The following is a 15735-nucleotide window of genomic DNA, read 5'->3' as shown; positions in this document are numbered from 1 at the left end:
GACGTACTGGACACTCAGTTTTCATTTTGCCCCAGACTTTGTATTTTGGGTGATGGAGGGGTCCTGAATACAGGAGATAAATACATGAAAACCTGGGTCCTAACCAGCGTGATGATTGGCAGACAGCTAATCCTTAGGGGATGGAAGTCAACTGATGCACCCTCATTTCGTGAGTGGTGCACTGAGTTGGGTAAAGTGGCAGCTTTCGAGGAGATGACTTCCAGATGGCTGGGGAACATGTCAAGTTATGGCAGAAAATGGGGCAGTTATTTGCCTCATTTGGAGAGGTCCTAGTGTGGGGCAGTGGAGGGAGACAATTGTTTTTTTTGTTGAACTTTGTCTTTTTTTATGTACTTATGTGTTTCTATTTGTGTGTCTGTTTATATGTGGGTATAAACGGTTACAGGTTGATTCCTAATGTAGAATTTTGTGGTTACATTTATTTTTGTCTGTCTTGCAATCAATAAAAAATGTTAATAACAAAAATGTTGAGATTGATTTCATTGTGGTTTTGAGGGGTACATTGATTGTCAGAGACGTCTCAGAGCAACCAAACTTATACGACGCTACAATGCTATCATTATGATAATCAAAATAATGAGATTGTAATTAACCGTGTTTTGAACACCTGTCTCTGCAAAACGTTTGCTAAACACGTTTTATTATCATTTAATGTAAGAACTTTGACTCGTTAATGGATATTATTCAATAAAAGTGAATATTTTTCACTGACTGTAAACCTCCCTGCCCTAAGTGATGTAACACACACCTGCATCTCGTCGAAATGGGAGTTGAAGATTTCCTCACCAGTTTCCAAGTTAGAACATAAAGTGTCATTCCGCTGCAGCTTCCTCAGTTGAAAGATGGAAATTCAGACTCTCAGAGTTGAATAGAATGCTTCATGAACTATCACAGCAACAACAATATGGAGCATCACAGCTTTCCCACAGGAGTGAACACTTGGACACACAAACACACACACACACCAGGCGTGTGTGGCAGTGGACTCAACGCATATACAGCAGGCGAGTGTTTCAAACAGCTAGACAGAGCGCAGCTAAATGGAGCAGAATGCAGCGTCTTCAAAACTGTCTTCAAAAATTGTTATGGTAAATGCTAAAAAAGGGGAGTGCCAGTTAAGGGGATACTATACCGAACATTTGTTATTTTGAAGTCAGAGTCCACAAGTGAAAAAATCTACCAGCGCTGAAGAAGTAATCCAAAGTATTTAGAATACGTTACTGACCTTGAGTAATCTAATGGAATATGTTACAAATTACATTTTACAGCATTTAATCTGTAATCTGTAGTGGAATACATTTAAAAAGTAACCCTCCCAACCCTGGCTATGGTAGCACTTCAGACTCTCCTCTACCTGTGTGCAAAATTTCATTACTTTCCTGTGAACGGTTCTATGGGCTGCCATGGGAACCATATACAGAATAATAATAATAATAAAAAGAACATTAACAAACACAATAGGTGCCTACGAACCTCCGGTGCTTGACCCCTAATTAAACTACTATTACAGGCCTAACAAACCTTTACTTTAATAACAAGCCTGTGGATGCTCACCATTCATTTTTGCTAAAACAGGTAAACACAGTAATGATCATGAGAAGTGAGAAGCCAACGCATGCAGGAATTACGATGAGCAACATCTCAATGCCATCTGAAAAACATCAGCAATAATTATTAATAATTAATATTATGTTATATTTAGTACCAATTCAGAATTTCAATCTAATTTTAGAATGACAATTAAAAATCATGTAAGAATACTTCATGCAAAAATTAAAATGCTGTCGTTATTTGCTCACACTCAGGTCATTCCAAACCTATTTGCTGTTAATTTTTCTGTGGAACACACAAGGAGAAATCTTAACACAACTCTTTTCAACAACAGTTTATAGTAACCATGCCTGTCATGGGCCAAAAATATTAGTTCATACAAATATATATGTTAACCTTATTTAATGCACTATGAACTAACATGAACTAACAATGAACAACTGTATTTGTATGAACTAACATTAACAAAGATTAATAAATGCTGTAAAAATATATTGTTCATTGTTACGCCATACTTAATGCACTAACTAATGTTAACGAATGGAAACTTATTGTAAAGTGTTATCAGAAATACCATAAAAGTATCATAAATGTAGTCCATATGAGGCAAAAATGTAAGTAGTCATTTACTGACTCATCTTCCACTTTTTGGTGAATTAAAACATTACTGTTCCTCACACAAAGTACAGTATATATATATATATATATATATATATATATATATATATACACACACACACACACACACACACACACATACATACACACACACAGTACTGTGCAAAAGTTTTAGGCACTGGTGAAAAATGTTGCATAGTGAGGATGTCTTAAAAAATAATGACATAAATAGTTTTCATTTATCAATTAATGTCATGCAAAGTCCAGTAAACATAAAAAATCTAAATAAGTATTTGGTGTGACCACTTTTGCCTTTAAAATGGCACCAATTCTCCTAGGTACACCTGGACACAGTTTTTCTTGGTTGTTGGCAGATAGGATGATTCAAGCTACTTGGAGAATTCGCCACAGTTCTTCTATATATTTAGGCTTTCTCAACTGCTTCTGTCTCTTCATGTATCCCAGACTGACTCGATGTTCAGTAGGGGGTATGTGGGGGCCATGCCATCTGTTGTAGGGCTCCCTGTTCTTCTATTCTATTCTATTTACAAAAGGAATTTTTGGGAGTCTAAAATTTATATTTCAAATTGACACACTAAAGCTGAAGATATACATAACTATCTTAAGATAAATGTCTTTGTGAAACATCTTATGTGCCTAAGACTTTTGTACAGTTCTGTGTGTGTGTGTATATATATATATATATATATATATATATATATAGATATATATATAGAGATATATATATATATATACACTACCAGTCAAAAGTTTTGAAACACTTGACTGAAATTTTTCTCTTGATCTTAAAAATCTTTTGATCTGAAGGCGTGTTCTTAAATGTTTGAAATTAGTTTTGTAGACAAAAATATAATTGTGCCACCATATTAATTTATTTAATTATAAAATTAAAATGTAATAATAATAAAAAAAAAAAAAAAAAACATTTTTGAAATTGATGACTTGGACCAAATAATAAAGAAAAGCAGCCAATAAGTGCCCAACATAGATGGGAACTCCTTCAATACTGTTTAAAAAGCATCTCAGGGTGATACCTCAAGAAGTTGGTTGAGAAAATGTCAAGAGTACATGTCTGCAAATTCTAGGCAAAGGGTGACTACTCTGAAGATGCTAAAATATAACACAGTTTTGATTTATTTTGGATTTTGTTTAGTCACAACATAATTCCCATAGTTCCATTTATGTTATTCCATAGTTTTGATCACTTTACTATTATTCTAAAATGTGAAAAAAAGAAAAAAAAAAGAAAAGTTATAATAAAGAATGAGTAAGTGTTTCAAAACTTTGGCCGGTAGTGTGTGTGTGTGTGTATTATATATATATATTTATTTAATTTTTGTATTTTTTTGGAGCTTGACAGGTGTGGTCACTATGAACTACTGTCATACGGAAAAGAGCTGTGTGAAGATTTCTCATTTTTTTCTTTGTTGTGTTCCACTGAAAAATAACAGCATGCAGGTTTGGAATGACTCGAGGGTGGAAAAATTATTTATTGTTCTGTTATCAATTATAATTAAATTCATTTGAATAGTGTGATCATAGACATTCACCAATATGTCCAGGTTTCAGGATTGTGACAGATCCATTCAAACTTCCACCCAATGTATGAACCGTTATAAGGCAGTAATATGTAGAATTTAGCTGAAGATTCACCAAAACTTCTGTCTGATTTGTCTCTTTAACTTGAAACAATAAAGAAACATTTTGGTTAATACAAAAATTTAGAAATCTTCCACTGAAAAACCTATTACCAAATCCAAATCCTTAAAAATACCTTGATTATTTCCTCTGTCATCCCAGAAGTAAATGGTATATTTTTGAATAATCCCGTTTCTCTGCTCCAGGGGGATTTCTTCCCAGAAAATATTAACTTGTGAATGATGTAACTGACCAAATATCAACTCTGGAGCCACGGAGGGTGCTGATATATATGAAAACATTTGTCAGCATGTTAAAACTAGACACAGATAAATCCACTAGAGGGAAGTATTGTATCATTATTCAGCTCTGCTTTAGCGCATACAAATCACTTCCTCAGTTTACAGGAAGCCTTCATATATCCAAGATCTGATAGTACTAACCTTTCTGACTGCTGTATGCTGTCACAGTAAAAGGACGTCCAATCCCGCCTGCATATTTGGGATAAATAGAAATCTCATAGGGCTTGTAAGGCTTAATACCTGAAATTTGAAATAAAACAGCCATGATTAGATTTGAATGAACTCTGTAAGCAACAAATAAGAATATAAATTATTAAGTACAGGATGTTTTAAAAGCATTGAATGATGTCACTGAATGAGAGTAATTCAGTTTTCAGTTTCCTAATGTCATTGTTTTCGAAACACTCGGTTTTCGGGGTATAAAGGCATACACACAGCGAAATCAATGCGTTTTCAAACAAAAATGTATTAGTGTGGATGTGACCTAGAACTTTCTACTAACGGAAATTAGACTCCTGTTGAAAAGACCAGCATATTTTTTTTTTTGGATGCTGGTCTCAAGCAATGGAAGCTCGATTCCTTGTGCCCAACTAGGCTGCTTAACTAGCTTAACCCGCAAGCCTCGAAAGACCTTGAAAGACCACAATATTTCTCTGCCATGCTTGTTATATGTCCACCAGCTAGACCAGCACCAAACCAGTATAAATCATCTTGTACCAGCATAGAAATTCATGCTGGTCTACACTGCTCTTTTCAGCAGGGACAAGCTCCAGCATTCACATTTAAAAAGCATCATAAGACATAGGGGAAACCAGTGCTAACTATCACAAGAGCTATATCTCAGTAACAAAGTCCAATTACACAAATTTGTGTTTTCTCTGGCAGTGATTTTATTTGTTGGTTTTAAATTTCAAGTTCAAAACCCTCTAACATTTGAATAATTTTTATGAATTCTGTACTCCAAACAAAAATTTCAATATCATTATATTTTTGTAATAGGTTTTGGGTAGACAAGTAAATACAATAAAACCATGCTAGCATACATTCAGGCTAGAGTCAACTACAACTACAATACATATTGAAGGCAGTTGTTTTCAGGACAAGAGTATTTTTTTATAAATGGTGGTCGGGGCAAGTTGTCACAAATGTTTTAAATGTCATAAATTTAAACAATGTATTACTAAAAAAAAAAAAAAAAAAAATTGGCCAAGACAGTGGCTTGATATTTTTGTAAATTGCCTTGATTAATTTGGCAGGACAGCATATAATAATCTTTTTTTTTTTTTTTTTTTGCCAGGTTCCATCCTTTTGATAGTTCAACGCACATTGTGTACAATCGACAGTTTTGAAGCCTATATTTGATTTGTCGTTTGCGGGGTTCATGGCACAACATGTCAAACTACAACAGCAGAAGACCACGTTAGGTTCCATTTCTGTCAGCCAAGAACAGAAAGCTGAGGCTGCAGTGGGCACAAGCTCACCAAAACTGGACAGTTAAAGGAAACCAGAAAAACAGACTGGTCAGATGAATCTTGATTTCTGCTGAGGTACACAGATGGTAAGCCCACTGTAGCCTCTGTTTTCTGTTCTTGGCTGACAGAAGTGGAATCCAACATGGTCTTCTGCTGTTGTAGCCCATCCGCCTCAAGGTTCAACATGTTGTGCATTCTAAGATGCTATTCTACTCACTACAATTGTACAGAGGGGTTATCTGAGTTACCGTAGCCTTTCTGTCAGCTCAAACCAGTCTGGCCACTCTACGTAGACCAGGCATTTTCATCCACAGAACTGCCGCTCACTGGATGCTTTTTGTTTTTGGCAGTTACAGAAATACTGAAACCAGCCCGTCTGGCACCAAAAAACATGCCACGGTCTAAATCATTGAAATAAAAATGTTTCCCCTTTCTTATGGTTGATGTGAACATTAACTGATTAGATAATTGCACTAATAAGTAGGTGTTCAGGTGTACCTAATAAAGTGGTCAGTGAGTGTATTGTTAAAATATATGTTCTAGTACTTTTGTTACTTTTGATCTCACTACAAGATGATAACATTTGGGGCTTTACATAAAACATTCGTGGCTTAAGCCCCAGTAGCCCAGCCCAAATGCAGACCATGTAAATATGTAAGAATGCACTCTACATGAATATATTTTACATATTTGTAGCCTACAAATTTATGGTACATATTATTTATTCTCTCTAATTTGAACCTCCCTTTTTTTTATTTTATTTTTTTTATGATTTGACACTTTCATTGTTTTTTTTGAGTGCAATCACTTTTTTAATATTTAATAATGTTTAATATCTTATATTTGAGACAATTTGAGCTGCATGAACAGTGCTATACAAATAAAATCAATTATTATAAGGGCTGTCAATCAATTGCAATTTTTAATCAAATTAATTGCGATGTGCCGACTAATTGAAATAATCGCAACTAATTGTTTATATCCATTTTTACTGAAAGGTATCCAAATACAGCTAATTTAGTAATAATTAAAATAATTATAAATATAATATACAGTATAATAAATATTATAATTCAGGTCATTAAAATACTGTATATTACAGCACATACTGTATATTGTGGCAACAGAGAAGTAAAGCATTAAATTAATCATTTAACTACTAATCATTTAGCTATTACTAATTTAACTTATCAAACATTCAGCAAGTTGTGGTAGACAGTGGCATAGATGTTGTGTGTGTGTGTTTGTTCGTTTGTTTGTTTTTTGCCACAATAATAAAACTATTTTAACGAACATTCATAGACAAGCTGGCCAAAATTATCCTAGCATTAGCAACCAGGGATAGGCAGTGGTTTAGTGTTGGGGATGTTTTTTTGTTGTTGTTGTTGTTGTTGTTTTAACATAGTTAAATGTAACAGTTTTTTTTTTTTTTAACAATGCCTCACATGGAGCTGTTTTGGAGATAATATGTAATGTATCTTATTTTTGAAAATATCTGGTGTGTGATTCTGAACCATCAGTGTTTATTACTTGATTTTTGACAGTAACACCTCATCTGTTCATATCACTTATCTCTATACTTTATTATAGATCAGGGGTTCATATCCATTCTCTCTCTCTCTTTCTCGCCCTACTAGATAATTTCTCAATGCTCTTCTATTGCTGTAGACTGACTTTTCTTCTCTAAACGGAGAGTATCCACGTGAATTGAGGTTGAGACTGTCGCAACAAATACCAACAACATGAAAGCTTGTCAGTCATTCGATTTATAGTACATCTGTTAAGTCCAACTGCTGATGGCATGCAGGTCAGTCATGTTACTTTAAACATAGGGGGGCGCATTCAGGAGACGTCTTTCACATTAGAACTAACGTTTTTTTCTGTCACCAGATGAGGAAGAATGTCACTGAGGCAGACTACAAAAGTTGCTAAAATTGTTGCTAGTTGCTAGATGGGTCATTTACTTGCTAAGGGGAGACAAAAGTTGCTAAATCTAGCGACAAAGTCGCTAAATTGGCAACAGTGGCCGGAGGTACCTGCCAAAATAACTGGAAGTGGGAGAGTCTGCCGTTGGCAGTAGCCAATCACTCACATGCTTGAGGGTAAGAAGATTTTTCCTCCTCCATAATAAAAACACCAATGTTATATCTGCTGAAAGCGTTAGCAAAAAGGTAAAACTGAACATATTTAAAATAAAACCAAGCTTCTGGAATGTTGTCTTTGGTTTACTTCAGTTATTTTCTTTTATAAAATCACTGGGGATTGTCATATTCTGATATAACAGCTTTAACTGAGGACTATTGTTTAACACTACCAATTGAAAATGCAGCTTTTGGAAAGTGTTGACAACATTTATAAATGTCTTTTGAATTAATGGTTATTTTTTGTCCATCACTTTGTTGACAGTTCTTATATTAGCTATTAAACGTATAAATTTGTTGCGTATGGGTAGTTTATTACGCAGATCTTGGCTGAGTTAAATGTCATGCACACCATTAACAGCCTAGATTTGGTGAATCATGTGATTACCAAAGATATTTAAGTTGCTGAAGTGTACTGAATAAATAAAATGACAGAAACACAGTGAAGATGCTGACTTTCTGTATGCATAGTTCATGATGTTGACAAATATTATATGTGGATGCCACTCATTTGTGTAGCTTTCAGTACAACTCAAATGCACAAATACGTTCGACAGTAAGACTAGACCAACAACAATATCAAAATTAACATTAAACATACCAATAATTTGCCAGACTGCCCTACAAAGCCAAATGAAAACTTTAAAAACTATAACTATATAAAACTATATACAATTGTGCTCAAAAGTTTGCATACCCTGGCAGAAATTGTGAAATTTTGGCATTGATTTTGAAAATATGACTGATCATGCAAAAAAATTTTTATTTTTATTTAAGGATAGTGATCATATGAAGCCATTTATTATCACATAGTTGTTTGGCTATGAAATACAGGCTGCTCTGGAAAAAGACGGTGTGGTTGTTTCAAGGAGCACAATACTTGTTGACACCTCTGCAAACATAGCGCTTATGGTTGTGACCATAAAGCTCTATTTTGGTCTCGTCACTCCAAATTACAGTGTGCCACAAGCTATGAGGCGTGTCAAGGTGTTGTCGGGCATATTGTAACCGGGCTTTTTTGTGGCATTGGCTTCTTTCTGGCAACTCGACCGTGCAGCTAATTTTTCTTCAAGCATCGTCGTATTGTGCTCCTTGAAACAACCACACCATCTTTTTCCAGAGCAGCCTGTATTTCTCCTGAGGTTACCTGTGGGTTTTTCTTTGTATCCTGAACAATTCTTCTGGCAGTTGTGGCTGAAATCTTTCTTGGTCTACCTGACCTTGGCTTGGTATCAAGAGATCCCCAAATTTTCCACTTCTTAATAAATGATTGAACAGTACTGACTGGCATTTTCAAGGCTTTGGATATATTTTTATATCCTTTTCCATCTTATAAAGTTACATTACCTTGTTACACAGGTCTTTTGACAGTTCTTTTCTGCTCCCCATGGCTCAGTATCTAGCCTGCTCAGTGCATCCATGTGAGAGCTAACAAACTCATTGACTATTTATACAAAGACACCAATTACAATTTAAAAAGCCACAGGTGTGGGAAATTAACATTTAATTGCCATTTAAACCTGTGTGTGTCACCCTGTGTGTCTGTAACAAGGCCAAACATTCAAGGGTATGTAAACTTTTGATCAGGGCCATTTGGGTGATTTCTGTTACCATTATGATTTAAAAAGGAGCCAAACAACTATGTGATAATAAATGGCTTCATATGATCACTATCCTTAAATGAAAGACAGTTTTTTTTTTGCATGATCAGTCATATTTTCAAAATCAATGCCAAAATTTCACAATTTCTGCCAGGGTATGCAAACTTTTGAGCACAACTGTATATAGTCTTCGTTTTCCCTGAATCTGAGCAAAGTTGAGCCAACACGTCTTTTAACAAGAGAGACAGAGACCCATTATTTTGGTAATAACTTAAAATTGACAAAATACTACTGCTTTTTGCCTTTTGGGTGCAGTAAAATTAAGCATCAGTAGACAGTGAATTAAACCTAAATCAAGAGCGCGTCATCTGTGGCAGGCTCTGCTGCTCTCGTTGGTTTAACAAAGTATGTTGCCTGTTCATCAAGGTAGTACATCAGAGGAGAGTCGCGTGGCGCTATGCGGGGGTTGGACGTGTGAACGGCGAGCTCTGCGCACTTTGATCGATTTTAATTCTTTTTGTGTCTTAAACCGGTGAGATTCAAAACACCCTGCTACATAACTGTTCAAAGAAGTCAACATGTCAAAGAATTCAAAACGGATCGATTATCTGGAGTCATCGGAGAGGGAGTTACCTGCTAATCCACTAGCGACCAAAATAGATTTGGAACGCATTTGGGAAAAATTGGAGGACCTCAAGAATCGTAATCGGCAAAGTAATCTTCCAAAGACTTGTTGGAATTCCTGAGCATGAGGAAGGCCAAGATATGGTGAAATTCCTAGACGAGCTCTTCCCAAGTCTGCTCGACATAACATGCCATAAGCTGGAAATCGAGCGAGCTCACAGGGTCCCGGCTCGGAGATCAGCAGAAGGAGACAGGCCCCAATTCTGGCCAAATTTCTGAGATCGTCTGATAAAGATCTTGTGTTATGTGAGGCGAGAAGTAAAGGAAGGATGTCTTGGAAAAACCACAGCATTTTCTTGTTCCCAGACTTTGCGAATTCGACTAGAGATAAATTTGATTGATTCAAGGAATTCAAGAAACTCTTACATCAACGGAAGGTTGCTTTTGCACTGATGTTCCCAGCCAAATTGAGAATAGATACTAAGGATGGCCACAAAATATTTACATGCCCACAGCAAGTGATGTCTTTCATAGAGACAATGGGTTGAGTAAGCCATTTGGTGATTTTCATGTTGCCCCCAAGTGAGCTTGACTCGCTGAACATACACTTGACTGTCTGAGGAAGCTGAATCCCTTTTTGTTTCTTTTTGTGTTGGTTCCGCTTAGCGGCTGGAGTTTGTTTTGTGGAATAACATTCCTTCGCGACAGTTGTGGATGAATCTGCACGTGCCTTGTGTTTATGCCTCCTATTGGCTGGAGTTTGTTTTGTGGAGTATTTTGTGCAGGACATTGGAAAGATTTGGTCATCTGCTGAGCTCAGTGCCAGCCGGCTCACTGAACATTCATTTGACTGCTTGAGGAAACTGAGCATTTTTTATTTATTTATTTATTATTATTATTATTATTACTATTATTATTATTATTAATCTACACATTCTTTGTGTTTAATCTGCCTGTTGACTGGAATTTGTTTTATAGATTATTTTCTGTTATGAAATTCTGTCTCACAAAATTTGTATTGAAACTACAGACATGAGCATCTGATGGCAAAGTTGTCATGGGGATTCTCATAGGCATACATGGATTGTTTGAGTTTAGAGGGATGGACACCTGTTGGCGCTGTCATGCGTGAGGTTAATGCACACATTTTTCTTTTTTCTGTTTGTTTTGTTCGGGGGGAAGTTCAGGGTTTGACTGTTGCATGTGAATGTTGAATGTGGTCTTGACACACAATCTATTTTTTACAATATGTAAAAATGTCAAATGTTAATATGAGTGGATTGTCTCTCACCACGTGGAATGTAAATGGGTTGGGGCACCCCATAAAAAGAAGGAAGATTATTTATTTTTTAAATGAAGGAAATATTATAAAGTGTTTCTTCAAGAAACACATCTTTCCCCGCAGGAAGCTGAAAAATTTGGGAACATATGGGGTAGACATGTTTCCTTTAGTGCTGGCTCAAGTAAGAGCAGAGGAGTCATTATGCTGATAAGCATCTACAATTCAAATGTCTCAAACAGATTAAAGATAAATTAGGGAGAGTCATTATTGTTTTAGCAGAAATTCAGGGGCAAAGGTTGATTTTGGCTAATATTTACGCACCTAACACTGATGATCAGGGATTTTTATAGATCTTGACGGGATGTTACAAGCCGCTGGCACCCCTCATTATATAATATTGGGAGGAGACTTTAATCTTTTGATGGACTCTATTCTTTATCATAGTGAAGCAAAAGTGTGCAAGCCCCCTAGAGCCACATTGATGCTTCACAGGATGTGTAAAAATCTTGGTCTTATATATATTTGGAGACTTTTAAACCCATCTGGTAAAAGACTATACATTTTTTTTTCATCAGTCCATAAGATTTATTCTAGAATAGATTTTTTTTTTTTTTTTTACATCTAAGTCCTCATTTCATCTGTGGTTGATTGCTCAATCGGAAACATCTTAGTCTTAGGGTGTGTTCACACTTGTAGTTCGGTTCACTCAAGTGTGAACACACCCTTAGATCACACCTTGGTGAGTTTAGAGGTGTTGCACATATGGAGAATGACATGATTGAAATACATATATAATACTATTTTGTCGCGGAAGGTGGAGTTTTGGTTATTCAGGGCAAGACAGTCATATTTTGAGTTGGAGACAAAGCAGGGAAGCTTTTGACTAGATATATAATGCAGAGAGAGTCTTTTTCTACCATTCCTTCAGTGAAATCTGCTGGTGGTGAAATTTTTACCTCGGCCATTGATATTAATAATGTTTTTAAAGAATTCTATCTTGATCTTTGTAGTTCCACGTCTTCGTCTACTGGTGAAGACATTAGAAACTTTGTAGAACCATTAGATCTCCCTAAATTGACGACTGAGCAAAAAATTCTCTTGATTCTGAGATAACCTTGGAGGAGCTTGACAAGGTAATTAAGGCCTTACCTACAGGCAAGACTCCGGGGCCAGATGGCTTTGCTGCTGAATTTTTTAGATCTTATGCTACAGAACTGGCTCCACTTTTGTTCAAATTTTATATGGAATCATTAAAGAATGGAAAGCTTCCGCCAACCATGACACAAGCCCAGATCAGTCTGATTCTTAAAAAGGGCAAAGATCCAAGCGAGTGTAAGAGTTACCGTCCAATTTCCCTGATCAAGCTAGATATAAAATTATTGTCAAAAATTCTGGCTAACTGATTAAGTTATGACATCTCTTATACATATAGATCAGGTGGGGTTTATTCAGGGTCGTAGCTCTTCTGATAACATTAGGTGTTTTATCAATATCATGTGGTCAGTGGCGAATGATCAGACTCTGGTCACTGCCATCTCACTTAACGCCAAAAAGGCGAATGTGATTATCTTTTAGAAGATTTTAGAAATATACGGGTTCGGGAAAACATTTATTGGATGGATTAATCTACTTCATAGACACACGGTAGCAGTGGAACAAACAAATGGATTAATTTCAGATTATTTGACTCTGGATAGATGGGTTGCCCTATTTCCACATTATTGTTCTGTCTTGCCCTGGAAACATTAGCAGCCGCTATAAGAAAGGAGGATGATTTTCCAGGGGTGGTGGCAGGAGGAATGGCGCATAAGCTTTTGCTTTACGCATATGGTATTTTGTTATTTGTCTCTGACCCTACTAGATCTATGCCTTGCCTCCACAGAATTATTAATTCCTATTAATTAGTTCTCAGGATACAGTCAATTGGTCTAAATCCGAAGCTTCGTCTCTGACAGCGTACTGCTCAGTAACAGCTTTCCAGCCGGGCACCTTCCAGTGGCTCAAACAGGGCATTAAGTATTTGGGCATTTTATTCCCAGCAAATTTGTCTGATTTATTTAGAGTTAATTTTGACCCCTTAATAAAAAGTTTTTCGAGTGATGTGGGCAGGTGGGCGTCATTACATTTATCTATGATTGGGACGGATAATGTTATTAAAATGAATTGTATTCCAAAATGTAACTACGTGTTACAATCTCTCCCTGTAGATATCCCCCTCTCTTATTTCAAGCAATTTGATAGTATAGCAATATCCTTCATTTAGAATGGTAAATGTCCCAGATTACATTTTAATAAGTTACATAGGCTGATTGACAAATTTGGGCTAGGCCTACCCAAGATTTTGTTTTATTATTATGCATTCGGTCTCAGACATTTGGCTCATTGGTTGCTTCCACCTGAGAGAGCCCCTCCCTGGTTTTGTATTGAACAGGAAGTTCTTGCCCCTATTTTGCCATTACAAAGCCTTTCTATTAAACACCCCGTTATCTCGCATTTGCACTCGGTATGGACAAAAGTGTCCAGAGTGTTTAATTCAGACATTTATTTAAATGTTGCCTCGAGCATATGGCTGAACCCTAAATTATGTATTGAAAGGTCCCCTTTCTGCTGGTCAGAGTAGATTGTGAGGGGGGTTACTACACTCGGTGACCTATATGAGAGTGGAGTGTTGAGATCTTTTGAAAATTTGGTTCAACACTTTGAGATTCCCAGATCTCAGTTCTATAGGTATTTACAGCTGCGCCACCTGCTCTATACTATTTTTGGGAGTAGCTCACACCCCCCTAAAGCGGCAGATACTCTGGGAGAGGTGATTACTGCTTTTAGAAAAGGTCATGAGGCATCAGTGTATTACTCCCTGTTAATTCAGAGTCTGGGGGACGGAGCTTTAACTTTTATCAAGAGATTATGGGAGAAAGATTTAAACTTGGTGTTGGAGGAAGGAGTGTGTGCTAGGATTCTAAAAAATGTCAAGTCTGCATCTAGAGATGCAAGGGTGCACCTTATGCAATTCATAATATATTCTATTAGAGCCCAACCCATGTTTTTTGGGGGTGTGTTAAGATTCAAGAATTTTGGTTGAAAGTTCAGAGTTGTATGTGTGACATTTGAGCACTCAAATTTGACTTTGTCCTAGACTCTGTATTTTGGGTGATGGGGCGGTCATAAATTTGGGGGATAATCACATAAAAAATTGGGTTCTGACCAGTCCCATGATTGGCAGGCAAATAATTTAAAGAGGATGGAAGTTGAACAGAGTGCCCTCATTTTCGGGGTGGTGTGTGGAAATGGGGAGGGTGGCTGCTTTCAAGGAGGTGGCAAGCAGAAAGCTGGGGTTGTGGGAATGTTGATTCATTGTATATGTGTTTGGATTTTTCTTTGTGTATATATGAATCAATAAAAAATGTTTAGAATAAAAAAGCTAGAATTTCTCCAATAGGACCGTTCCTTATTATAAAATGTACGTATGAGTTGGGGGCATGATATATTATTATTCTTATAAAAGAAGCAAGCACAACATGAAAAAGATTTTTCAACCTAGGTTAGTTCGGTATTGCCTTACCTGTTACTACAATACTCAAGTTGTTTTTGTCCAACAGTGCAAATGACAGGAGAGCTGCATCTTTCTCGATCAGAGATCTCCACTCCAGCACGTACCCCTTCTCCTGGGAAGACACCGGACGCTCCCAAGCGATCAGCAGAGATGTCTCCGACTGAGGACGCACACTGAAATTAAAAACGGCCTCCAGTACTAAAAAAAAAAGAAAATAAGAAGTAATTTAACATTATGTAGGGTTCACTGGTAAAACACAGTGGACTGAACTCTGTATCACAAAACACTGAATGAGATTTTCAGGGATCAACATTCAATACCTTTTTTCCGATACACAGGCACTATGGTATAATTGGAGCTTCCTGCTTCATTAGTAGCTCTCAGGTAGATCTTTCTAAGCCTCTTGGTGAGTATGACAGAGCAGTGGCTTTCTTGTGTAACACACAACATCTTTTTAGGTTCCTTTGATTCAACAATGTATGAAAGATTCCAGCCATTGGCATGAAACTGTGGTGATGGCTGAAATTATATAATGACAGAGAGTTAACTGAATTCTCTATGTTCAAACGAAGTTAAAGAATAGTTCAACTGAAAATGAAAAATCTGTTATCATTTCCTTATTCCTCATGTTGTTTCAAACCTGTATGACTTTCTTTCTTTTGTGGAATGTTCAGTATGTTAGTCTCAGTCACCATTCACTTTTGAAGCTGTCTTCAGTGTTCCATGGAAGAATGAAAGTTAAATGTGCACTCAGTAACTTTTGTCTTTGTGTCATCTTGGACTTACACTGACACCTAGCAGCTTGGATGCAGCATCATTTGATCAATAGTTTTCAGTTTCAGATGCTACTGTAGAAATGTAGTATTCAAAGTCAGCCATGATTACTTCAATCAATGAGATTAAGCCAGTAG

General features: G+C 36.5%; 1 protein-coding gene across 3 annotated transcripts in view; it reads right to left on the bottom strand.

Annotated features, from left to right (window-relative positions):
* LOC127453875 (granulocyte colony-stimulating factor receptor-like) overlaps window positions 1-15735 on the bottom strand; it is a 65887-nt gene that overhangs the window by 10116 nt on the left and 40036 nt on the right. For all 3 annotated transcript variants that reach the window (XM_051720620.1, XM_051720621.1, XM_051720622.1), the window contains 6 exons: window positions 15145-15343; window positions 14834-15022; window positions 4293-4391; window positions 3986-4132; window positions 3762-3893; window positions 1576-1672 (listed from right to left, as the gene is read on the bottom strand). In XM_051720620.1, coding sequence (XP_051576580.1) covers window positions 1576-1672; window positions 3762-3893; window positions 3986-4132; window positions 4293-4391; window positions 14834-15022; window positions 15145-15343 — 863 coding nt within the window. The remainder of the gene's footprint in view (window positions 1-1575; window positions 1673-3761; window positions 3894-3985; window positions 4133-4292; window positions 4392-14833; window positions 15023-15144; window positions 15344-15735) is intronic.

This window comes from Myxocyprinus asiaticus, chromosome 16 (assembly GCF_019703515.2).
Source record: "Myxocyprinus asiaticus isolate MX2 ecotype Aquarium Trade chromosome 16, UBuf_Myxa_2, whole genome shotgun sequence".
In the NCBI taxonomy this organism is placed as follows: Eukaryota; Metazoa; Chordata; class Actinopteri; order Cypriniformes; family Catostomidae; genus Myxocyprinus; species Myxocyprinus asiaticus.
The sequence above is the reverse complement of the archived record's forward strand: the minus strand, read 5'-3'. Positions and strand labels throughout refer to the sequence as shown.